Source organism: Salvelinus namaycush, chromosome 15 (genome assembly GCF_016432855.1).
Source record: "Salvelinus namaycush isolate Seneca chromosome 15, SaNama_1.0, whole genome shotgun sequence".
In the NCBI taxonomy this organism is placed as follows: Eukaryota; Metazoa; Chordata; class Actinopteri; order Salmoniformes; family Salmonidae; genus Salvelinus; species Salvelinus namaycush.
In genome coordinates, this window is record NC_052321.1 from 16852844 (window position 1) to 16880094 (window position 27251).

Here is a 27251-nt window from a genome sequence, read left to right on the forward strand (position 1 = left end):
TGGTGTAGTGGTGTAGCGGTGATAATGGTGTAGCAGTGATAAGGGTGTAGTGGTGATAGTTGTGTAGCGGTGATAGTGGTGTAGCGGTGATAGTGGTGTAGTGGTGATAATGGTGTAGCGGTGATAGTGGTGTAGCGGCGATAATGGTGTAGTGGCGATAGTTGTGTAGCGGTGATAGTGGTGTAGCGGTGATAGTGGTGTAGGGGTGATAATGGTGTAGCGGTGATAGTGGTGTAGCGGTGATAATGGTGTAGTGGTGATAGTTGTGTAGCGGTGATAGTGGTGTAGCGGTGATAGTGGTGTAGTGGTGATAATGGTGTAGCGGTGATAGTGGTGTAGCGGTGATAATGGTGTAGTGGCGATAGTTGTGTAGCGGTGTGGCGGTGATACTGGTGTAGCGGTGTAGCAGTGATACTGGTGTAGCGGTGATAATGGTGTAGCGGTGTGGTGGTGATACTGGTGTAGCGGTGTAGCAGTGATACTGGTGTAGTGGTGATAGTGGAGTAGCGGTATAGCGGTGATAGTGGTGTAGCGGTTATAGTGGTGTAGCGGTGTAGTAGTGATAGTGGTGTAGCGGTGATAGTGGTGTAACGGTGATAGTGGTGTAGCGGTGATAGTGGTGTAGCGGTGATAATGGTGTAGCGGTGATAGTGGTGTAGCGGTGATAGTAGTGTAGCGGTGATAATGGTGTAGCGGTGTAGTGGTGATAGTGGTGATCTTGGTGATAGTGGTGTAGCGGTGTAGAGGTGATAATGGTGTAGCGGTGATAGTGGTGTAGCGGTGATAGTGGTGTATCGGTGATAATGGTGTAGCGGTGTAGTGGTGATAGTGGTGTAGCGGTGATATTGGTGATAGTGGTGTAGCGGTGATAGTGGTGTAGCGGTGATAGTGATGTAGCGGTGATAATGGTGTAGCGGTGTAGTGGTGATAGTGGTGTAGCGGTGACAGTGGTGATAGCGGTGTAGCCGTGAAAGTGTTGTAGCAGGGATAGTGGCGTAGTGGTGTATCGGTGATAGTGGCATAGCGGTGATAGTGGTGTAGCGGTGTATCAGTGATAGTGGTGTAGCAGTGTATCGGTGATAGTCCTGTAGTGGTGTAGCGGTGATAGTGGTGTAGCGTGATAGTGGTGTAGCGGTGTATCGGTAATAGTGGTGTAGCAGCGTATCGGAGATAGTGTTGTAGTGGTGTAGCGGTGATAGCTGCATCTGTCCTCGTGCTCCTAGACCTTAGTGCTGCCTTTGATCCCATCGATCACCACATTATTTTGGAGAGATTGGAAACCCAAATTGGTCTACACGGAGTTCTGGCCTGGTTTAGATATTATCTGTCGGAAAGATATCAGTTTGTCTCTGTGAATGGTTTGTCCTCTGACAAATCAACTGTACATTTCGGTGTTCCTCAAGGTTCCGTTTTAGGACCACTATTGTTTTCACTATATATTTTACCTCTTGGGGATGTCATTCAAAAAAATGTTAACTTTCACTGCTATGCGGATGACACACAGCTGTACATTTCAATGAAACATGGTGAAGCCCCAAAACTGCCCTCGCTAGAAGCCTGTGTTTCAGACATAAGGAAGTGGATGGCTGACAACGTTCTACTTTTAAACTCGGACAAAACAGAGATGCTTGTTCTAGGTCCCAAGAAACAAAGAGATCTTCTGTTGAATCTGACAATTAATCTTGATGGTTGTAAAGTCGTCTCAAATAAAACTGAAGGACCTCGGCGTTACTCTGGACCCTGATCTCTCTTTTGACGAACATATCAAGACTGTTTCAAGGACAGCTTTTTTCCATCTACGTAACATTGCAAAAATCAGAAACTTTCTGTCCCAAAAAAATGCAGAAAAATTAATCCATGCTTTTGTTACTTCTAGGTTAGACTACTGCAATGCTCTACTTTCCGGCTACCCGGATAAAGCACTAAATAAACTTCAGTTAGTGCTAAATACGGCTGCTAGAATCCTGACTAGAACCAAAACATTTGATTATATTACTCCAGTGCTAGCCTCCCTACACTGGCTTCCTGTTAAGGCACGGGCTGATTTCAAGGTTTTACTGCTAACCTACAAAGCATTACATGGGCTTGCTCCTACCTATCTTTCAGATTTGGTCCTGCCGTACATACCTACATGTACGCTACGGTCACAAGACGCAGGCCTCCTAATTGTCCCTAGAATTTCTAAGCAAACAGCTGGAGGCAGGGCTTTCTCCTATAGATCTCCATTTTTATGGAATGGTCTGCCTACCCATGTGAGAGACGCAGACTCGGTCTCAAATTTTAAGTCTTTACTGAAGACTCATCTCTTCAGTGGGTCATATGATTGAGTGTAGTCTGGCCCAGGAGTGTGAAGGTGAACGGAAAGGCTCTGGAGCAACGAACCGCCCTTGCTGTCTCTGCCTGGCCGGTTCCCCTCTCTCCACTGGGATTCTCTGCCTCTAACCCTATTACAGGGGCTGAGTCACTGGCTTACTGGTGCTCTTTCATGCCGTCCCTAGGAGGGGTGCTTCACTTGAGTGGGTTGAGTCACTGACGTGATCTTCCTGTCTGGGTTGGCGCCCCCCCCCCCCCTTGGGTTGTGCCGTGGCGGAGATCTTCGTGGGCCATACTCGGCCTTGTCTCAGGATGGTAAGTTGGTGGTTGAAGGTATCCCCCTAGTGGTGTGGGGGCTGTGCTTTGGCCAAGTGGGTGGGGTTATATCCTTCCTGTTTGGCCCTGTCCGGGGGTATCATCGGATGGGGTCACAGTGTCTCCTGACCCCTCCTGTCTCAGCCTCCAGTATTTATGCTGCAGTAGTTTATGTGTCGGGGGGCTAGGGTCAGTTTGTTATATCTGGAGTACTTCTCCTGTCTTATCCGGTGTCCTGTGTGAATTTAAGTATGCTCTCTCTAATTCTCTCTTTCTCTCTTTCTTTCTCTCTCTCGGAGGACCTGAGCCCTAGGACCATGCCTCAGGACTACCTGGCATGATGACTCCTTGCTGTCCCCAGTCCACCTGGCCGTGCTGCTGCTCCAGTTTCAACTGTTCTGCCTGCGGCTATGGAACCCTGACCTGTTCACCGGATGTGCTACCTGTCCCAGACCTGCTGTTTTCAACTCTCTAGAGACCGCAGGAGCGGTAGAGATACTCTTAATGACCGGCTATGAAAAGCCAACTGACATTTACTCCTGAGGTGCTGACTTGCTGCACCCTCGACAACTACTGTGATTATTATTATTTGACCATGCTGGTCATTTATGAACATTTGAACATCTTGGCCATGCTCTGTTATAATCTCCACCCGGGCACAGCCAGAAGAGGACTGGCCACCCCTCATAGCCTGGCTCCTCTCTAGGTTTCTTCCTAGGTTTTGGCCTTTCTAGGGAGTTTTTCCTAGCCACCGTGCTTCTACACCTGCATTGCTTGCTGTTTGGGGTTTTAGGCTGGGTTTCTGTACAGCACTTTGAGATATCAGCTGATGTACGAAGGGCTATATAAATACATTTGATTTGAACATTTGATTTGATTTGATAGTGGTGTAGCGGTGATAGTGGTGTAGCGGTTATATTAGGTGTAGTGGTGATATTAGGTGTAGCGGTGATATTAGGTGTAGCGGTGATATTAGGTGTAGCGGTGATATTAGGTGTAGCGGTGATATTAGGTATAGCGGTGATAGTGGTGTAGCGGTGATATTAGGTGTAGCGGTTATAGTGGTGTAGTGGTGATATTAGGTGTAGCGGTGATATTAGGTGTAGCGGTTATATTAGGTGTAGCGGTAATATTAGGTGTAGCGGTGATATTAGGTGTAGCGGTGATATTAGGTGTAGCGGTGATATTAGGTGTAGCGGTGATATTAGGTGTAGCGGTGATATTAGGTGTAGCGGTGATATTAGGTGTAGCGGTGATATTAGGTGTAGTGGTGATATTAGGTGTAGCGGAGATAGTGGTGTAGCGGTGATAGTGGTGTTAGCGTTTATATTAGGTGTAGCGGTGATATTAGGTGTAGCGGTTATATTAGGTGTAGCGGTGATATTAGGTGTAGCGGTGATATTAGGTGTAGCGGTGATATTAGGTGTAGCGGTTATATTAGGTGTAGTGGTGATATTAGGTGTAGCGGTAATAGTGGTGTAGCGGTGATAATGGTGCTACCTGATGAAGTGACTGAAGAGGCAGGTGGTGTTTCGGATGATGCGAGCAGCACGGGACTCTTCGTGCTGACACCGCTGCAAGGTCAGCCCATCATCCATATGACCCTCAGAGTGTAGGAAAGCCTGGAAGAGAGAGAGAGAGAGCGAGAGAGAGCGAGAGAGAGAGAGAGAGAGAGAGAGAGAGAGAGAGAGAGAGAGAGAGAGAGAGAGAGAGAGAGAGAGAGAGAGAAGGAGGGGATAGGGGAGGGAGAGATAGAGAGCGGGGAGAGACAGAGAAAGAGAGAGAAACGGGGGTAGGTAAGGGAGGGAGAGAGAGTGTGATAGAGAGAGAGAGAGAGAGAGAGAGAGAGAGAGAGAGAGAGAGAGAGAGAGAGAGAGAGAGAGAGAGAGAGAGGGAGCAATTTCCAGACATTAGCAGAGATGAGCATGGCTTGGCTGTAACGCAGGTGCTGCTGACACTACAGGCTATTAGGGTCTGTATCTGTGGAGTCCAGGGACTGTCAGATACACTCCTCTCACATCTCATTCATTTCAGCCACAGGGTTTGATTTAGTCACAGGAAAAGCACTATCAGTGTAAAACACTTATCTCAAACCTATCAACTAGAAAATCAGCAAGAGAATTCTCATCTGCTTTAGGAATTTTCTAATGATATTTATTGCATGTGCTACTTTCTGGTCAATTGTTTTTTCAATGGGATTATTTTTTATCACTGCTAGTGGAATAGTCACACCATAACAGTTCTCACTTGAAAGTCAGTTAATTCATCCAAGTAGAGATTTTAAAAAGTCCTGGCTGTATCATAAACAGCTGACAAATAAAGCAGTGTATTGGTGTCTCACCCGTCTCTTGAAAGGGCCCAGGCGAGATGATTTTACATCAGGCGCCTGGTAGGACAGCCAGAGTCCTGTAGCCACATGCATGACGAAGCAGATTGAGTCCCCATACTTAATCTCTGCCATCCCCATGCCCTCGATGTCCCGCTTTGGACTCGACTCCAGCTTTTCCTAGAGGGAAGGAAGAATCCAAAACAAGATCAAGACGTCACACAAAGTCTCCAAGCCAGGCTTCAAAACGTTATACAGTTTTATTCAAATCACATGTTATTATGCTAAGCAGCAGGTGTTGAGAGACCTTGATCTAAGAAAAGCCATTTAAAGATGATGACAGATCTGGATCAGGCTGGTCAAAGACTGAAGGAGCACTGACAGCTTTCCATAATACAACTTCTAATTACACACTCTATGACGGCTAGCCTAATAGAGAGAGACAGAGGGAGGAAGAGATAGGAAGAGGTCATACAATGTGTATAGCCTATATCACTGAGCAACAAAGGATGGCCGCAGGCAAGCCCTCATGCATCCCTATGCATTTGTTCCCCCATTAAGAACAGACACAATGGATAATGTATAGTGTATTAAACCTATGATAAACTGCCGCAGTGAAATGGTGGATTACACCATGCTATTGATCCATAGTGAAGAGGTCACTAATTGCGAAGATCACGTCTGAAAGCACCATTACCAAGAATAGACTTAAATACCCTAGTCCAGAATGGTATGGTGCTGCAGGTCCATACATTTATAGAGAGCAACTTCAGCTAAATGAACCTTTATGGCATGGCTTTAATGTGCTTAATAACTCAAAGAGAGTGCGTGCAATTCATTTGAAAGTCTTTAGAATTGTTCCTAGGACTGTCATATCCTTCCAGTAGCTCTCTGTAAGTGAGTGTGCGGCTAAGTCCTTGACTGTGATGGAAAGGCAAAGTTTGAGAAGTGTGTGTGTGTGAGCTGGTCCTGCACTCTGACCTTGGAGGCTCTAAAGCAGAAGGCAGTGGAGGATGTGTCAGACTTCTCCCGGTCCTGCAGCACCACCCCCCTCTCCTCCGTCAGGGACAGGTAGTGCCCCGTGGTGAGGTGGCGGAGACGGAAGGGCTGGCCCCAGGGAATGTGACTCCCGCTCCAGCTGTCCAGGGGCACACACACACATACACACACAGAATTATATCAACAACAAAAACTACTAATTAGGCACTTATAGTAATATAAGTTACAGTAATATTCTTATGACTAGACATTAACCAGTTTCTCAAATCAAAACAAAATAGCAGATGACACATGGATGACACATTCCAGATCTGAAAGTGCAGGAGAGGAAAGGAATCTTTGAAAGACTACAAATAGTTGGGGTCAAAAAGTTGAAATGACTCAAAGCATCTTGAAATATCAAGGTGAATCAGAGCAGAGGGAGGGAGGAAGAGAGAGAGGGAGGGAGGAAGAGAGAGAAAGAAAGAGATAGACAGATCAGAGGGAGAGAGGGAGGGAGAGACAGAACACATATAGAGAGAAGACGGAGAGGATAAAAAGAGCTGAACTCACCTGATTCTCAGAGGCTCCAGCCTCCACAGAGACCTGGCCTTGGCTCCTGCATTCCCCGTCTCATAGTTCACTATCCTGGCGACACGAGAGGAGCATGAGGTTGACATGTCTGGATCTCTGCAATGTTTTATTAAAACTGCCACAGGCTCATAATGATCCTAAAGTCATGTTTTATGACTTTAGCAGGATACCATCTCTGACTGCTTTATTCCCTACAGTCATAGTGATATCAGCTCACAGGAGGTAATACTCAGACTGGGACCTCAGATGAACCAACAGAGCACATCTTTCATCGAGGCCACCCACATAAGCAACAGAGACTGAAAGCAACACTGTCTATCACTGATATGGGTGACTGGCTCCAAAGATAAAAGGAATCTTTCATAGCCCTTGGTGACAGTTAGGACTAGGTTTGATGGACCTCCTGAAATGTTGCGTCTTTAAAAAAATGCTTCCTCTATTCAATTTCAAGGACATGACTAAAGGCAAAGTCAAAACTGACAACCAATATGTAATCCTCAGTGAATTATTGCCCCACACACCGTCCTAAAAATAGACTGTTTGACTGGGAGGAAGATGAAGGGTCATCGCACACGTCTCCGGTGACTGGCTATGTTAACGTTGCTGTGGGCTTCTGCTACTGTTGTCTCGAACCACTTCAGGCCTTGTGTGCCATATCCCTCTGCTACCTTGCTGGCTGTCAGCGCTAGCGCTGTGCGACTATCGATAGCAGGGCGGCCATTTTTCCTGCTCCTGAGACCCAGTGTCAGACTGAGTAGTGACACCAACCTGTTGGACCCACAGGGAATTCAAAACAAACAGTCAGCCAGGTCCACCAAGTTTGATTTTAGGCCCCTTTCACAAAAGACAAAGGAAAAAACTAATTCCTTAAAGAGCCACTTAACAAGCCAATTGGCACAAGTGTTTTTCTGTTGCTCATCAGAAAAGGTTGATCTCAGTCTTGGAGGTGTGTTTCCTGACCGATTCCACGTTTGGTTAATGATGTTTATTTCCCATGAGACACAGTAGACACGGACACATATTTATTTCACTTCCTCATAATCCCCAGAAAGAATCTAAGATCATTTTGAAGTTTTTCCAAGGATGTTTCAGTTGGGCAATTTTACATCAAACTAAGGTGTTTAGTGGGGTATTTCTCAAGTTAAAGAAAATGTGATGTGTCTTATGTAAACAGTCGGAGCTGCTTGAGCAGGTCTGTAGCACTGTATATGCTATTGGATAGAGAGCAATCACCACAGCTTGTCACCCCATGTTAGTGGACAAACGGACATCGTCTAATCAAACCCCAACCTTCATTTACCCGTTATTGATGCAAGGATGTGCCAAACTCCGTTTTAAACGAGACTGACTTGATGACCAAAATTATCCTATTTAGACTTTGTAGTAAGTTTTGACACCAGAATAACTGTTTGACTCATATCGATGCCACATAGGCCGTTTTTCAAAGGGATTAGCTGCTTTTTAAAGGCAGCCGCTCTTTAACTCCTGAAGACTCATCGCGTTAAGTCTTACAGCTGTTTCCCAGTTGTGTGACTTACCTCTGTTGCTCATCACTCTGGTCGGAACCTGGGATGGTCAGAACTTCATCATGACCGTGGAACAGACGCAACACATGGCCACCCAGCAGATAACCTATTGGAGGATGGATTAACAGCACCTTTAATTGATACCCATACATTTCAAACAACATTATAAGCCAGTTTAGCAGTGAAACTAAACTAACAGTTGGACATACCCTCCTCCACGTTGCTGCCTGAGCAGGTGGGGTGGACATTCCACAGAGTCTGCATGAAGGATGCGTCCACCTGGATGTTGCCATTGGAGATGGACAGGTGCTGGTGGGGACAGAGAAACATTATGTTACACACACCATCAATAACTACATTATGGGACATAAACTACCGTTGGCCTATACTGCAGGAGCCATGTCAAATACACAGTTTGATTCAAGGCATTGAGCCAGGCTACAACTCAGAGGTTTGTCCATGCATGCAAGCTATTGCTGCAGTAGATTTAGAGTCATTCATCAACCTGGAGAGAAGCTGGCACTGGAGAGACAACAGCACTGTGAACTTGGGACTGCCAGTTTCTAGAGGGCTGTGTGTGTGGCTGTGTGTGTATGTGTGTGTGTCTGTATGTGTGTGTATGTGTGTGTGTGTCTGTATGTGTGTGTGCGTGTATGTGTATGTGTGTGTGGGTTCAGGTGTGCATGTTGGCGTGTCCGTGCATGGGACATTTCTGCAGCAGATTGTCGCAGGGGAACTCTCCAGCCCTGGACCTGAAGGTGCTGTAGGCCTGGTTAGAGGGAGCGTCTCGCTGGTGACAGCAGCACAGAGAGGAGCTGTGGCAGTAACAGTCACATGAAAGTGGGCCTCTAGCCGAGTGAAAGCTGCCGTATCCCTGCTTAATTCCCATAAACATGGGCTTGGCTGGGCTGGCTGTTGTTACACTCTCCCTGCATCATTCTGGAGATGTTTTCCAGGAATAGCATGCCACAAGGCCCTGAGGCCCACACAGTGGAATAACAGAGGGGTCTGGGAGATGGTCATAGATGGGCCTGATGAGGAACAGGGGAGCAGGGTTTGCCAGGCCACACAGTGTAGGAAAGGTGGGATAGGGAACAGAGCAAGATAGGGTATAGTAGGTATTCAGTTTGACAGTGCTGCTCTCTCCCTCCCAGCTCTCCGTACGTAGCCTTCTCCTGCTCTTTCTTAGCTTCCTGTCCCCAATATCTCGTCTTCTTTACTGGACAGAGGGAGCTGAGTGGGAGGGAGACACCTTCAGTCCGAGATCTACAATTCATGGCTCATCCTACTGGATTGAATGGCATAATGGTTCTGTGTAATGGGGCTGGAAACATTTATTAGCCTATCATATAAACTATTCTTAATAAGACGTTTATAGACTGAGGGAGTACTCACAAGGTATCGTTCTGATGACACGCTGACGAGGATGAGGTCATCACCGATGCGCACTTTCTCGCCCTCTGACCTCTGTTTGGAGGCAGGATGGATGGTCCACCAACAGGCTTCACCTGCAGGAACACAGAGAGACTGGTGGGGACACATGCCTGCACAATGTTGATTACAACTCTATGATCTACATACACAGGTGATTGAGACTCAGATTACAATGGTGAAAGCAACACACACACACACACACACACACACACACACACACACACACACACACACACACACACACACACACACACACACACACACGCGAGCACAGCACAGACACAAATTAGATTTGACACACAAATGTATTCACACAAACACTAATATATGCCCACTCACACTCATCAACATGCAAGCACCATAGCAACCAGCTTTCCAATACGTGGACAGCCAAACCATCTTTTACATCTCTATGAGACAAATTAGCTGAGCCTCGACATCGTGACAAAGAGCACATCTAAGACATTTATTTCAGTCTGCGAGGAATGTTTTCAGAGATATCCTACGGAATAAATGACTTGACACAAAATCTCTGCAAAGGTGGTACATTTTTTTACAGTATCCGAACCGAAAGTCCCTCTTTTCGTGCAGTGCTTAGGAGAATCTGAAATGAACACTGGGGCAGGTGAAATCCCATGAGTCAGTCCCAATCAGAATCCCAGCTAAGAGAGTGACTGTGTGATAGTGAGAGTAGAGACAGATAGAGCGGAAGGTTTTACCTGTTGAGTCCTCCTGCAGCCCCACATCAAAGGACAGCTTATCTGTCTGTGACCTTGAAGTCTTTAAACAGGTCAGATACTGGAACGGATAGATAGACATCAAAACAACATAAAAGAGCTGATCAAAAGAGGCACACAACTCCGGTGTCACATTCAGAACTGGAACACATGTCACTAGGACACGTGCAACAAATGTTCAGATAAACTGTCGTAACTATGAAACAGTAACACATGGAGTAATGAGAAAACAATACATTTTCCTTGGGTAATGGATGAGTGAGTGCGTGTGGTGTACCCTCACCATAGCGCTGAAGGAGTGCCTCAGGAGGATAGCGTGTCCATACAGAAGTGTCCTGTGTCCACCCCCCTGGGCCGCCTGCGGAGACAGAACACCACCCATCACACACAAGACACACTGTCAGACAGAATGTCCCCTGTGGCCATTCGCTCTCTGTCCTTTTCTCTCTCTCTCTCTCCTTTTCTCTATTTCTCTCACTCTTCTCTCTCTCTCAATCTCTTCTCTCTCTTTATCTGCATCTATCTGCATCATAGTGGGAGAACCAAGACTCTGGCTCATGATGATGACCTCACACAAGGCAGGGGTGACCTCACACAATGCAGGGGCCACAGACTGACCCAGCCTGCCCCTGTCAGCCTGTCCTCTCCTCTTGGACGACTGTCCTGCTGTCCACAACACAATACTGAAGGCATGCAGTCAGATGTGTCACTCAAGGGAGACGCCTGCTTCCTGTATCCATGGAGCAGAATACAGATCATCATCATCACATGACTACAGGTGAAGGGAATGGGAGGTGAGAGAGAGAGTGAGAGCTCTCTGCCTCTAATGAGTCAGTAACAGAGACTTTTTGTTACAGTAAGAAGGCTCTGGTTTGTGATATTAGAGAGAGCTAGGAAGGAACGACACAAACGGGTTCCACTCTGGTTCCACTCTGGTTCCACAGTGGTTTGAGGAGATGCATAGGGGTAAGAGTGATGTGACGTCACGGTCTTGGGCTCTGCTTGCAAACCTGTCCCTACTTTTTTCAGGCAACATTGTGTTACTCACCTTTCTTATGAGCCTCTATGGAGCAGTAAGATAAGAGAGAGTTACATTACTGAGAATGTGCTGTAAGTTAAACAAAAATGTCTGTCCTATCCACAGTACACTGTGTATAGTCCTTGTCGGTCATTCACAGATAGTGACGTGCTGTGTAAGATCTTATTTGTAACGTACTTGATTTTGCATGCCAGTGTCTCTTAGTCCAAACAAACCGTGCAACATCTATCTACGCTGCTATTTGCTAAGACAATAGTCTCCAGTTCAATGCAGTTGCCATGGGTTATATAGACTGCAGCAGTACCAGCACCATGCCAGGCTGTTCTACTTCATGTGGGAGAGAGTCTAATAGGCATCAGGCATATCCAGCTGCATTCTCCCCAACACAACCTGAGAAAACTACACCAGCTCTTAACATTTCTTATCCTAACCTCACACCATCCAAAGCTCTGGCAGGTTCAGATTCCCCTGTCCCTAGTGTCCCTAGTGTCCCTAGTGTTCCTAGTGTCCCTAGTGTCCCTGGTGTCCATATTGTCCCTACTGTCCCTACTGTCCCTACTGTCCCTACTGTCGTGTCCCTGGCCCACTGGCCCAGAAGGGGAAAGGCTGATCAAAATGGGGGGGAAAACGATTTCACCCACACAGCTGTTGCCGGGATATGACATGCTGACATCAATTGAAGAAGTGTGACCTTTAGCAGCACGTCACCCCACTGCGTTTACCCAGCAGCCACCAGGGGGACAGAGGCAGACTGGCACAAAGAGGTGGCACTGAAATACCGCTGCACACGTCGCCCTGCCAGAGGGTATAAGCCTCACCCTGCCTTACCCTGGGCACTTCAGTCACTGACTCTGATTGTTTGAACTTTGATCCAAAACCCTGTGAACAAAGTGATGAAATCACAAGTGTGTTCAGCACTCTATTTGGATGAGTTAGAACAGCCTCACTCCAAACTCAATTTGGGGTCACTTGCTGAAATGGTGCTAAATGGATGTTTGATAGCTGACTTAATGGTTTGTTTTCTGAGCATTGTGTTTTCACCGTTTACAAGATCTATGAGACTGATAACTCTCAAACAAACACAATATTAGTCCAAAATACCATTAATAAGACCCTATTCCACTTTGAGGAACCCCTGTATATAAGTTGAGACCAGCTGAATAAATGAATAAGTTCTTCCTTCTGTGAGTCGATACCCTCATTGTAGCTCATCAGCTCCACGACACTATTGATTCCTGAAACATAACATACAGCATTCAACTACCATTAGTGTTTCCTCCGTTGACATTTCAGAGCAGGAATAGAGGAATGGAGAGCTAAGGGTTATTGATTAAAGATACATGTGAGGAGAGAGAATTTACAGAGACGTAACATACTGTAGTGTTAAAACGTTTTATCCAGACCAGATCTGAATCAGTCTACACATCATTCCTTAGAGAGAGGATAGTCCATCAAGGAGAAACAGTGATTAGAGTACACTGTAGGATTACAATCGGACATAAATACTGGTTAACCCATGGCCTTCCCTTTGGTTATGTTGAACTAGTCTAGCAAGTCATGTTAAGTTAATACACAAGTGTAAATGCAAGAGGGGTGAGAGTGGCACCTAGAAAGCAGCTTAGCTACCGCAAACCAGCAGTTTCACTTGAAAATGTTTCACTAAGCTTTAAAGGGACATTAAGCTCTCATGAAGGTCCAGTCTGCCTGTGCTTTGCATGATCTCTTGCCAAAGAGCTTTTCCAGTTCACACAGCTGTGGCAGAACCAATGGGGCTTGATTAGTTAATTTCCATACATTGGGAGTCCAGTGTGGTCACTAGGCTGCAGCTTTGACAAAGTCCATTTATCTTTGAACTCAACTCAATTGGTATGAAGCTCCACCCTTCAAATTATGGAAATTCTTAATAGATTATTATACGTTTGGCAAGGCAACAACGAGTTAGCTAAAGCAGAAACAGACTGGTAGCCTGTCTAGGGGTTGCTTCACTTCACAAATATAAGAATGTTTTTTTTATCCTTCTAAATGTCAGTGCTCTGACTTCTGGATTTATAATAAATGTAATGTAGGGCACTATTGTATGTCTTAAGTTTGTTGGTGCCGATAGAGATGGCAGCTTCGCTTCTAGTCCTTAGAAAACTGTGCAGTATTTGTTTTTTTAATGTATTATTTCTTACATTGTTAGCCCAGAAAACCTTAAGTGTTATTACATACAGCCGGGAAGAACTATTGGATATCAGAGAGACGTTAACTTACCAGCACAACCAGCACTATGACCAGGAATACGACTTTCCCAAAGCGGATCCTTTGTCTGCACCTCCCAGAGCATTTAAACTGATTCCAGAGTCCGACCCAAAACAACGCCGCCGGAGGAGAGGGTGCCGGAGCGGTCTTCTAGTGAGGCTTCGGACCATCCACCGCTTCTGAGTATATTACTCACTAATGTCCAGTCCCTAGTTAACAAAGTCGATGAAATCAGGGCAAGCGTTGCTTTCCAAAGAGATATCCGGGATTATAACATACTCTGTTGCACGGAAAATTGGCTAGCTGGGGACATGCTGTCGGACAGCCAACGGGATTTTCAGTGCATCGCGCCAACAGGAATAAACATCTCTCCGGTAAGAAGGACGGGGGTGTATGTTTCATGATTAACGACTCATGGTGTAATTGTAACAACATACAGGAACTCAAGTCCTTTTGTTCCCCTGACCTAGAATTCCTCACAATCAATTGCCAACCGTATTATCTCCGAAGAGAACTCTCCTCAGTTATCGTCACAGCTGTGTATATCCCCCCGCAAGCAGATACCAAGACGGCCATCAAGGAACTTTGCTGGACTTTATGCAAAGTGAAAACCATATATCCTGAGGCCGCATTTATTGTAGCTGGGGATTTCAACAAAGCTAATTTGAGAACAAGGCTACCTAAATTCTATTAGCATATCAATTGCAGTACTCGAGCGAGTAACACGCTCGACCATTGCTACTCTAACTTCCACGATGCATACAAGGCCCTCCCCACCCTTCTTTTGGCAAATCTGACCATTCCTCCCCTCCTATTGGCAGAAACTAAAACAGGAAGCGCCCGTGCTTAGGTCTACCCAACGCTGGTCTGACCAATCGGATTCCACGCATCAAGATTGCTTCGATTACATGGACTGGGATATGTTCCGGGTAGCCTCAGACAATAACATTGATGTTTACGCTGACTCGGTGAGCCAGTTTATAAGGAAGTGTATAGGAGTACCCACTGTGACTATTAAAATCTTCCCTAACCAGAAACCGTGGATTGATGGCAGCATTCGCATAAAACTGAAAGCACGAACCACCGCATTTAATCATGGCAAGGCAACTGGAAACATGGCCGAATACAAACTGTGTAGTTATTCCCTCCGTAAGGCAATCAAACAGGCAAAACATCAGTATAGAGACAAAGTGGAGTCGCAATTCAATGGCTCAAACACAAGACGTATGTGGCAGGGTCTACAGGCAAACACTGATTACAAAAAGAAAACCAGCCCCTTCACGGACATCGAAGTCGTGCTTCCAGACAAATTAAACAACTTCTTTGCGTACTTTGAGGACAATACAGTGACACTGACGCGGCCCGCTACCAAAGACTGTGGGCTCTCCTTCTCCGTGGCCGATGTGAGTAAAATATTTCAACATGTTAACCCTCGCAAGGCTGCCGGCCCAGACGGCATCCCTAGCCGCGTCCTCAGAGCATGCGCAGACCAGCTGGCTGGTGTGTTTACGGACATATTCAATCAATCCCTATCCCAGTCTGCTGTCCCCACATGCTTCAAGATGGCCACCATTGTTCCTGTTCCCAAGAAAGCTAAGGTAAATGAACTAAATGACTATCACCCCGTAGCACTCACTTCTGTCATCATGAAGTACTTTGAGAGACTAGTCAAGGATCATATCAACTCCACCTTACCTGTCATCCTAGACCCACTCCAATTTGCTTACCGCCCAAATAGGTCCACAGACCACGCAATCACCATCACACTGCACACTGCCCTATCCCATCTGGGCATGAGGAATACCTAAGTAAGAATGCTGTTCATTGACCACTGCTCAGCATTCAACACCATAGTACACTCAAAACTCATTATTAAGCTTGAGACCCTGGGTCTCGACCCCACCCTGTGCAACTGGGTCCTGGACTTCCTGATGGGCCGCCCCCAGGTGGTGAAGGTAGGAAACAACATCTCCACTCTTCTGATCCTCAACACTAGGGCCCCACAAGGGTGTGTTCTCCTGTACTCCCTGTTCACCGATGACTGCGTGGCCATGCACACCTCCAATTCAATCATCAAGTTTGCAGACGACACCAAAGTGTTAGGCTTGATTAGCAACAATGACGAGACAGCATACGGGGAGGAGGTGAGGGCCCTCGGAGTGTGGTGTCAGGAAAATAATCTCTCACTCAATGTCAGCAAAACAAAAGAGATGATCGTGGACTTCAGGAAACAGCGAAGGGAGCACCCCCATATCCACATCGACGGAACAGCAGTAGAGAAGGTGAAAAGTTCCTCGGTGTACACATCACTGAAATGGTCCATGCACACAGACAGTGTGGTGAAGAAGGCGCAACAACGCCTCTTCAACCTCAGGAGGCTGAAAAAATTGGGCTTGTCACCGAAAACCCTCACTAACTTTTACAGGTACACAATTGAGCATCCTGTCGGGCTGTATCACCAACTGGTACGGCAACTGATCCGCCCTCAACCGCAGGGCTCTCCAGAGGGTGGTGCGGTCTGCACAACGCATCACCCTCCAGGACACCTACAACACCCGATGTCACAGGTAGGCAAAAAAGATAATCAAGGACAATAACCACCCGAGCCACTACCTGTTCACCCTGCTTCCATCCAGAAGGCGAGGTCAGTACAGGTGCATCAAAGCTGGGAGAGATTGAAAAACAGCTTCTATCTCAAGGCCATCAGATTGTTAAACAGCCACCACTAGCACAGAGAGGCGGCTGCCTACCTACAGACTTGATAGCATTGTCCACTTTAATAAATGGAACACTAGTCACTTTAATAATGCCACTGTATCCTTCACTATCTATTCTTTACTATTTATTGCATCTTAGCCGCTCTGTCACTGCTCATCCATATATTTTACACTTATATATTCTTATCCCATTCTTTTACTAGATTGTGTGTATTAGGTTTTGTTGTGGAATTGTTAGATATTACCTGTTAGATACTGCTGCACTGTCGGATCTTGAAGCATAAGCATTTCGCTACACTCTCAATAACACCTGCTAACCATGTGTATGTGACCAATAAAATTTGATTTGATTTGAGGTGTAGAATGTGTGAACAGGTAATCATTTGTTGGTAAAATTCAATGATTCTGGACTTCAAAACATAACTCTAAATCCCCTAAGGAATGAATGAAGACTGACATTGATCTGATGTTAATTCAGGATAGGTGTAGAATGTTCTCTTTGGCCAGGAGAAATGTGAGCAGTAACAGTTGAACAAAGTCTATACTCAGATCCATTTGTCTTTGTCATGTTGCTAAGTGCTGTGACACAATTGATTTACTTGTTTAACCAAATAAATCCATAATGGCAGTCATTTTAGCAGCATACACATTCATGTTTTCATATAAAAAACACTAGCATTCTGTGGGGAACCTATTTGCTTCACTGAAGGGACTATCGTATCCCTAGGAGACATATGAAAATGGGAGAGCAAGCTGCTAGCATGACTGAACAGCAATGCATTAGAGAGGTGACAGGAGAGGAGAATGGAATGAATGGTGAACATACCCATCGGTCCTTGCCTTGAGGCTAACAGGTAGAGAGATTAACAGAACACAATGGATGAACATAGCAATGCAAACAGTACAGATCTTTCACAGCTGATCAATGAAAGCAAAAGACAATGTTTGCAATGTTACTTTTAACAAAGAAGATTGCATCGAATAAGATCATTATCAGTATCAGAAATGCATTATCTGTCTATTAGAATACATTAGAGAACGACTGACAACAGAACAATAAGATACATGATCTAGTAATTACACTTCCTCGCTCTCTCTACACTTACAATATACTCTTATCTATTGGATTAATAATGTACAAAAATACAACATGCTGCATCTGGTAATGAACTACAACAATCCCGCATATTAATTTCAGGAAAGTGCATAAATGAGATCAGTAAACCACTGCAACCTGGAAAAAGTGCAATGTCATACTACAGTACAATGGATGAGAAATTAGCATATGTTCATATCTGCCCCGCTCCTTCCTCTGAAACATGAAACATTACATTTTAGGACATGCACTGTTTAGGATGTTCCCTGCAAGAGGAGCATGGAGAGAGAAACTTGGTCGTGCTGTGTTTCAAATCAAATCAAATCGTATTTGTCACATGCGCCGAATACAACAGCTGTAGACCTTACCGTAAAATGCTTACTTACAAGCCCTTAACCAACAATGCAGTTCAAGAAATAGAGTGAATACAATATTTACCAAATAAACTGCCTGTTCATTCATGACTGCGTGGCCACGTATGCCTCCAACTCAATCATCAAGTTTGCAGACGACACCAAAGTGGTAGGCCTGATTACCAACAATGACGACACAGCCTACAGGGAGGAGGTGAGGGCCCTTGGAGTGTGGTGCCAGGAAAATAACCTCTCACCCAACATCAACAAAAAAACAGCGCCTCTTCAACCTCAGGAGGCTGAAGAAATTTGGCTTGGCACCTAAAACCCTCACAAACTTTTACAGATGCACAATTGAGAGCATCCTGTCGGGCTCTCCAGAGGGTGGTGCAGTCTGCCCAACGTATCATCAAGGGCAAACTACCTGCTCTCCAGGACACTTCAGCACCCGATGTCACAGGAAGGCCAAAAAGATCATCAAGGACAACAGCCACCCGAGCCACTGCCTGTTCACCCCGCTATCATCCAGAAGGCGAGGTCAGTACAGGTGCATCAAAGCTGGGACTGAGAGACTGAAAAACAGCTTCTAACTCAAGTCCATCAGACTGTTAAATAGCCATCACTAGCACATTAGAGGCTGCTGCCCTATATACATAGACTTGAAACCACTGGCCACTTTAATAATTTAAACACTAGTCACTTTAATAATTTTTTACATATTTTGCATTACTCATCTCATATGTATATAGTGTATTCTGTCATATTCTACTGTATATTAGTCTATGCCGCTCTGACATTGCTCGTCCAAATATTTATATATGCTTAATTCCATTCCTTTACTTTAGATTGTGTGTATTGTTAGATATTACTTGTTAGATATTACTGCACTTTGGAGCTAGAAACACAAGCATTTCGCTACTCCTGCAATAACATCTGCATGTGACAAATAACATTTGATTTGAATTTGATTTGCATACAGGATGCATGTTTTGGAACATTTTAATTCTGTATATTTGTATTCTTCCTTTCACTCTGTCATTTAGGTTACTATTGATCCATCCTCAGTTTTCTCCCATCACAGCCATTGAACTCCGTAGCTGTTTTAAAATCACCTTTGTCTTCAAGGTGACATCTCTGAGCAGTTTCCTTCCTGTCCTGCAGCTCAGTTCAAAAGGACCACTTTTGATGTATCTGGGTGGTTTAATACATCATCCACAGCATGATTATTAACTTGACCATGCTTAAAGAGATTCAATGTCTGATTTGTTATTGTCACCCATCTACCAATCACTGCCCTTCTTTGAGGCTTTCTGAAAGCTCCCTGGTCTTTGTAGTTGAATCTTGCCATAGATCACAGGCACATTTGGAAAAGAGACCTAGGTCTCAATATGTCTTCTTTGTCAAAATAAAGGTTAAATAAAAAATCTGTGCTTGAAATTCAGTACTCCACAGATGTTGTATGTATGGGAGACAGAGGAATGAGGTAGTCATTAAAAAATCATGTCAATCCATATTATTTCACACAGAGTCCATGTCAATTATTATCTGATTTGTTAAGCCATATTTTATTCCTGAACTAATTTAGGGTTGCCTAAACAAAGGGGGTGCATACTTATGCAACAACTATATTTAATTTGTATTCATTTGTAAAAACATGTAGAACCATGTTGTGTAGATCAATGACAATTACATCTATTTCAATCCCACTTTGTAAAGCAACAAAATGTGAAAAAATCCAGGGGGGTGTATACTTATGATAGCCACTGTAACTGGCTGTTCAGAGGAGATAGAGGTGGTGTTGAGACCTGCTTTGACTACCAATACACTAGCTATACACACAGATTAAATTGCTATGCAATGGCCATATGAAGGTCCATTCAATGAGATTGCCTCCATTGCCTCAGGTGTGTGTATGTAACGTGTGTGCTGTATATTCTACACCGTGGCTCTGTCATTTGAACTTGTTTGGTTCTCTGTGCGTGTTTTACAGTACACCAAACGTAGTTACAGTGCAATTCTGCTCTATAGTGAAAATTATAGCATTGAGAATTTGTCCTTTCAGCCTCATTGTTAATCAAATGGACAACTGAGCAGCACAGGGCAGAACCTCTTCAGTAAAGCTGCAATAAGAGGGCAGCGTTCTCCTCCTTCTGATGACTTTGATTCACATTACTATTCATGGAGGACTCAACCTCCCAGCACCCAGGTCCCCAGGCCACTGTAATAGTCCAATTCCTCTCATTAATCCCACTCAAAGAGCATACAAATGTTTGAACATAAACAGGTGGTGCTTGCATCATTATAAAAAACAATTTCACAACATTTCTGTCTCCTCCGACCCTGAAATCCTGTAATTAATTAAATGGAATATGTGAAACGGGGATGTTCAGTAGCTTCCCAGAGGGCTCTCTATGATGTGATGATACCTTCTCTCTGCCGTCTGTCCTGGGGTGGGAGTGTGTCTGGGCGTGTGGAGTGTGTGTATGGATGCTGTGGTAGAAGGACAGTACTCACCCCCTCACTGTTCTGGCCAGTCTTAGCCAGCATCTCCTGCAGGGCCCGCACAGAGAGAGAATGCTCCAGCACAAAGTTACAGATGCACAGGTCTGGAGGGACATACTGGAAGAGACAGAGGGAGGTAGATCGGGTTTAGGGTTGTATGCAGCAGACAATTGCCAGTTACAAGTGAGGTTCAATATAAAATGTAGATTAAATGGAAACCCAGAAAAGGCTTTTGATTGGTCACTACAGATGCCTGGTCCTCAGATTGGTTAGTCACAGATTGTGACTGAGTGTGTTGTTCTTTACTAAGCATTTTTTGTCCATTACACCCATGACTAATAATCATAACAACCATCAACTACAAACACCAGAGATTGATTACACTTGAAAACCATTTTAGATGCCTTCCACATTCCCTCAGCACTGCAGAGTGAGAAACGCAATAACACACGTCTTTGAAAACATTCAATCAATCGTATTTGATAAGGAAAAGCCTACAGTCATTTATCTATATTGCGTCTCCCAAAATAGTTCTGAATGTCTGTGTAAGTCAGTCCACCTGCTCTACAAGATGCAACTTTTGAAAGCTTCAGTTACTGATAAAACTAACACATATCAACTGACTGGAGGGCCAAATTCATAATTCTATATCATTACAGCAAGTGCCTATAGTATCGGTGTATGTGGATCTTGGCAAATCTAGGGCTTGGAAAGAGAGCATGAATCTGTGAGACCACAGGAGAGAGAGAGAGAGACAGACCGAGGGACAAAGAAACAGAGAGTGGAGCACTCATCCTTTCTTCATACAGGACAGGGCAGCAGTCTGACAGAATGAGGCAGAGGGAGATACTTAGGGACCTGCAACACTACAAGATAAATGATGCACAGCAAACACACACTATCCTCCTTTAAGTAGCAGCATGTAAAACTTGGCTAAACTGGTTCACCTTGTTACAGATAAATCTAACTTTAAATTGGAACTTCAGCCGACCTAGTTCTACTCTGCTGTGAACCTACCTGCTTTCTACACTCAGGTAAAACTAAGTTAATATGTGAAATAATCTAAAGCTGTATCGACGCAGCTATCCATTCTCGAGACATTTTAATTATGCACATTTAAATCATGGTGGAGTATAGATCCAGAGAGCTTGACCAACGGTGGCAGGACAGTGGAGTTACACCAGTAAAACTGACATGATGTGATTTGTAGTGACACATGCCAACATCGGAAGCCCAGTGTCTCTCTTAGGACAGCCTCAAGCATCAGCTTCAGAGATGTCAAAAGGATGTCAAAGTGGCTTAAAGTAACGTACTCAGACATAATGACCTTAATGACCTGCCATTACTAAGGGCATTTTGAGAATTGTCATCACTGTTTTTAGTCAAAACACACACATACGCTATGCTCACACATGCACCCATCCACACAACCAGGGGTTACAGCCACAGCAGCACAGACACTGTAAAAGCCCGACGTCCATTTGATCCGCACCCTATTAGAGGACTCTGTGCCAGTTGTTTTTCTTTGACAAGCATTTCCTGGCATGCTGTTGGGGAAACACAATAGAGGGTAGCAGGGAGGAATCTGTGTTGGGGCGCTGGGGGCGTAGGTCTGTGTGTCCTCAATCTGAGAGGGCATATCATGAAGACATATTTAGGGCTGCTTGCCTACACACTGCTCTTTGGTTTATGGCTCATGCTGTGGGAGGGGAGCAGCTAGACCAATGGATCACATATCCCATCTTCTCTGGAGAGGAGGTCCACAAGGTTACATACCACTTTCACTTTGATTACCCCAAGAGATGACCTCTCAATTTAGCTCCTTCATGTTCACCATAATGTCAGAGTACATACTGTGCATTAGTTCAGAAACCTAGAAGTAGTTGGCTATATCATCATCTTCATCTTATTTAACAGTTAATTGGCCATTTCATTAGTTAAACATTCACTTTACAATAGCTGTACATTGTTGATTCTATGATGGGGGCTTCAGCTCTCTGGTGATCCTACCACGAGAGAGCTGACGGGGGAGCAGCTAAACATGAATAAACATCAACTGCTAATTCATTGGCTGATTGATGTCACATTTAAACATGCACCATTTAAATCAACATCCTTGTTGCCTTGTGTATGTCTCCATGCAATGTAAAAAAAGAACAAATATGTTGATTCAACGTACAATTGTAAGGCAACCAGCTGCAATGGAATTGTGAGTTTGCTCAACAAAAATGTGTGTCTTATTATTATTTATAGCAAACTCACAATCATATTGCAGCTGGTTGCCTTACAATTGTACGTTGAATCAACATACAGTGCATTCAGACAGTATTCAGACCCCTTGACTTTTTTCACATTTTGTTACGTTACGTGAATAAATCCAAGCCATGAGGTCGAAGGAATTGTCCAAAGAGCTCCGAGACAGGATTGTGTCGAGGCACAGATCTGGGGAAGGGTACCAAAACATTTCTGCAGCATTGAAGGTCCCCAAGAACACAGTGGCCTCCATCATTCTTAAATGGAAGAAGTTTGGAACCACCAAGACTCTTCCTAGAGCTGGCCGCCTGGCCAAACTGAGCAATCGGGGGAGAAGGGCCTTGGTCAGGGAGGTGACCAAGAACCCGATAATTACTCTGACAGAGCTCCAGAGTTCCTCTGTGGAGATGGGAGAACCTTTCAGAAGGACAACTATCTCTGTAGCATTCCAACAATCAGGCTTTTATGATAGAGTGGCCAGATGGAAGCCACTCCTCTGTAAAGGCACATGACAGCCTGCTTGGAGTTTACCAAAAGGCACCTGAAGGACTCTCAGACCATGAAAAACAAGATTCTCTGGTCTGATGAAACCAAGACTGAACTCTTTGGCCTGACTGTCAAGCGTCACATCTGGAGGAAACCTGGCACCATCCCTACGGTGAAGCATTGTGCTGGCAACATCAAGCTGGGGGGGGGGGGGGGGGGGGGGGGGGGTGTTTTTCAGTGACATGGACTGGGAGACTAGTCAGGATCGAGGGGAAGATGAACGGAGCAAAGTACAGAGAGATCCTTGACGAAAACCTGTTTCAGAGCGATCAGGACCTCAGCCTGGGGCAAAGGTTCACCTTCCAACAGGACAACGACCCTAACCCCACAGCCAAGACAACGCAGGAGTGGCTTCGGGACAAGTCTCTGAATGTGCTTGAGTGGCCCAGCCAGAGCCCGGACTTGAACCCGATTGAACATCTCTGGAGAGACCTGAAAATAGTTGTGCAGCAATGTTCCCCATCCAACCTGACAGAGCTTGAGAGGGTCTGCAGAGAAGAATGGGAGAAACTCCCCAAATTCAGGTGTGCCAAGCTTGTAGCATCATACCCAATAAGATTTTAGGCTGTAATCACTGCCAAAGGTGCTTCAACAAAGTACTGAGTAAAGGGTCTGAATACATATGTAAATGTGATACATTTCTAAAAACTTGTTTTTGCTTTTGGGGTATTGTGTGTAGTTTGATGAGGGAAAAAAACAGTTTGATCAATTTTAGAATAAGGCTGTAACGTAATAAAATTTGGAAAAAGTGAAGTGGTCTGAATACTTTCCGAATGCACTGTATATACTTTTTATACTGTGTCCCTACACTGTCCCTACGCTCCAGATGTCGATCTGACTGATCACAAGGGAGGGGACATCAAAATCAATCCTCTCATTCTGCTTTTAGATTGTGATTGTACACTCGTAGAAAAAAAGGTGCTAAGTAGAACCATACAGGATTCTTGTGTTTGTCCCCATAGGGGAACCCTTTTTGGTGCTGGGTAGAACCCTTTGCAGATGGTTCTTCAAAGAACCCCCTCTGTATGATTATACATACAGTAGAAGCCTCTATGAAGGGTTCTGCCTAAAACCCTCTATGAACGGTTCTACCAACCTTATTAGCCTTTAACATTTTATTATTTATGACAATACATTACGTATATCATAAGGCCTTTCTTCGAGGGCCTAGTTACAGTGCATTCGGAAAGTATTCAGACCCCTTGACATTTCACACATTTTGTTACGCTACAGCCTTATTCCAAAGTGGATTAAATAGTTTATTTCGTGGTGGTTCCAAACTTCTTTCATTTAAGAATGATGGAGGCCACTGTGTTCTTGGGGACCTTCAATGCTGCAGAAATGTTTTGGTCATTATGGGGTATTGTGTGTAGATTGATGAGAAAAATATATATTTTATCCATTTTAGAATAAGGCTGTAATGTAACAAAATGTGGAAAAAGTCAAGGGGTATGAATACTTTCCGAATGCACTGTATACCCTAACACTGTGGTGTTATGAATCTCCTGGTTTACAAGCCACATCAGGCCTGCAAGTCACATTATGCAGGCTTGCAAAGTGACGTGTAATTCCTAGTGGAATCCAGCCAGAGTAAGGATATCCAACAAGTGGAATTGTTAATCACCCGCAACCTGAATTCAGAATGCCTGCCAGGGTAGGGAAGACTGAATAGTGAGACTACCTCAATCATCTAAATTGGAACAACTATCCCAGTAAAGGGTGCAATAAAAGCAATTACTAACAGATTGGATTAGGTTTACTATTAATTATTGCACCCTTTACACTGTTCCTAGGCCATCATTGTAAATAAGAATTTGTTCTTAACTGACTTGCCTAGTTAAATAAAGGTTCAATAAATAAAAAATAAATAAATAAAAAATTGGTATGTTATTTATCTTTGTGTAGATTAAAAATAATCAACCAATCAATGTACATGCAAAAACACAGATATTACAGTAAGACAAGAATTTCCCGAAATTCTCCTTGCAATAGAGCATTCTGGAAAATAGTATATGGTTCTATGTAGAACCCTTCTTGCTTTCCAAAGAATTATCAAAGAACCGTTCCATCCAAAAATGGTTCTTAGGATGTTAAAGGTTCAACGTAGAACCCTTTGCCTTACTAAGAACCCATGTCTTCGAAACGGTTCTTGGTAAAAACACCATCCCTCCGCAAGTAACCCTTTTGGAACCCTATTTTTTTTTTTTAAGTGTAGTGGTACTGCAGTTAGTTGAGTCGTTTTTCCCCTTCCCCGTCTCTGGTCCTGTCCCTGGGGGATGAAGGCGTTTCATACAAACACCAAGCAATAAAGAAAAAGTGGCAGACAGGAAGAGCATCCATTACACCTGTCTAGTGTAATTACCATCCCATCTGGGATGAAAGCATCCAGACCCTCCCATTGCCTCTCCTTCCATCCCTAGGTGAGTGCTGTGGGGTGGGGGTGAAGAGGGGGAATACTGTAGCTAAGCAGTGCATACATAAATCACTATCAGTCCACACTCTCTTGCTCTCTTATGTTCTCTGTGTCTGTGTCTCTATCTCAGCGTCTATGTAACTGGCTTCCCAGCCACATTGAAATTAATCGGAGACAATGTTAAAGGTAGACTCAGTGATATGACATAGAGGCAGAAAATACACAGCATAGTAGATCAATTTCCACAACAACTAAGAGCGTTGAAGCGCAAGGCCCAACTTCTCCGCTGTTTTGGTCCCATGGCTACCACGCTGTACATAGAGTGAAGTGAACCCGTGCACATGCGCAGATACTGTGTGTGATTGTGTGAGAGTGAAGTGTTGCATCTCGCTTGTCTCAATATCTCCGGTGCTGCTTGTGGCAACGTCATTTAGCTGAGTCTACCTTAAATGGATTATGATTAAAAGAACAATCAATGCTGAAAAATCTAATCATGCCAGGTTACAGTGACAGAGGGAATGGAATTAGGAAGCGCTGATGAGGGTGACTGGCTTTACTGTGTAATATTGTCACTTGGACAGCTGCAATGTTTTAAAGTGCAATATTGCTATGCTTTCATAGAACTAGTTCTATAGAACAGCAATGGTGCTTTTTCCCCAAGTATATTCCAAAACTACAAGCAAGCGAAACGTGACAAATGAAACTAATCGGCTTTGAAATAGTAAGAATTGTCACGTGTTGTAAGTAATTCAGGAGAGACCTACATCCTTGATGTGACAAATGCTGATTTGGTTTTTAAAACAATTAAGCCTCGCTCAATCCATCCTTATAAAACTTGCAGTGATTTTGCACGTAGTTGCACAAACCACAAATGCATTAGCACTGACAAAGCACCAGGCTGTATTACAACATTGAGCAATTATAGCAAACAACCACAGTTTGTTTATGAACTAATCAAGAAAAACCACATGGTCTAATTTCTCCAAATTGAGCATTATCATAAAACTGGAGGCCTGCTGAGACGTACAATCACGAAAAAAAATACATAATAATTGTTGCATCATGTATAATCAGGTGACTGTGATTGGTTCCTGTTTCGGATAATGTGGTATAGTAAGCTGCCTCTGTGCTGCTCTCAGTGTGTCCCTGGTTACTAGAGAGCAGAATCTGATTTATTTTAGGGCCAATGCTGATGGTAATTCTTTGGGGTCCAGGATGGCCAATATTCAATATTATTACATTTGAACATTTTGATGACAACATTTCTCAGAGACAGCCATGTATGCATTAATTAATAAATTATAAAATCATACAATTCATTTGACTTTGTTTTTACCAATGTAACTACATAACAACATATTGGTAATAATCTTTCATTTGAATGGTAAATCTCTTGATAAACTGAGTAAATCAAGATGTCATAGGCAGGTGAATGCATATTCAATAGGAGTGTGTGCATGCACTGAGTTATTTACCTTGTTTTGGCTGCTTTCAGTGGAGTATAAGGGGGTACAGTTGATAAATAATCTGTTTCCGTTCCATTTATGACTAATCTCTTCTTTTATAAAAGTGTACTGAATAAACTCCATGCAATCACTCACTCGTGAGTCTCTCTCTCACAGTACATGCAAGCGGTGGGCAAGGGGGAGACACGTCATTTAACCCAGTGAATTTATAACATTTTTGGAGACATTCAGCATTGTGTAGACCCTGGTTACGTGTGTAGACCTTGATTACATGTGTAGACCCTGATCACGAGTGTAGACCCTGATTAAGTGTACATTCAGGTTACTTGAAGACCCAGGTTACTTAAAGACCCTGGTTACTTAAAGACCCTGGTTACGTAAAGACCCTGGTTACTTGAAGAC

General features: G+C 44.2%; 1 protein-coding gene across 1 annotated transcript in view; it reads right to left on the reverse strand.

The window, feature by feature from the left end:
* LOC120059971 (ryanodine receptor 3-like) overlaps positions 1-27251 on the reverse strand; it is a 153962-nt gene that overhangs the window by 74004 nt on the left and 52707 nt on the right. The window contains exons 3-12 of the mRNA XM_039009049.1: positions 20184-20288; positions 10507-10581; positions 10206-10284; positions 9448-9560; positions 8262-8361; positions 8065-8158; positions 6506-6580; positions 5936-6092; positions 4970-5134; positions 4129-4250 (exon numbers count right to left, since the gene is read on the reverse strand). Coding sequence (XP_038864977.1) covers positions 4129-4250; positions 4970-5134; positions 5936-6092; positions 6506-6580; positions 8065-8158; positions 8262-8361; positions 9448-9560; positions 10206-10284; positions 10507-10581; positions 20184-20288 — 1085 coding nt within the window. The remainder of the gene's footprint in view (positions 1-4128; positions 4251-4969; positions 5135-5935; positions 6093-6505; positions 6581-8064; positions 8159-8261; positions 8362-9447; positions 9561-10205; positions 10285-10506; positions 10582-20183; positions 20289-27251) is intronic.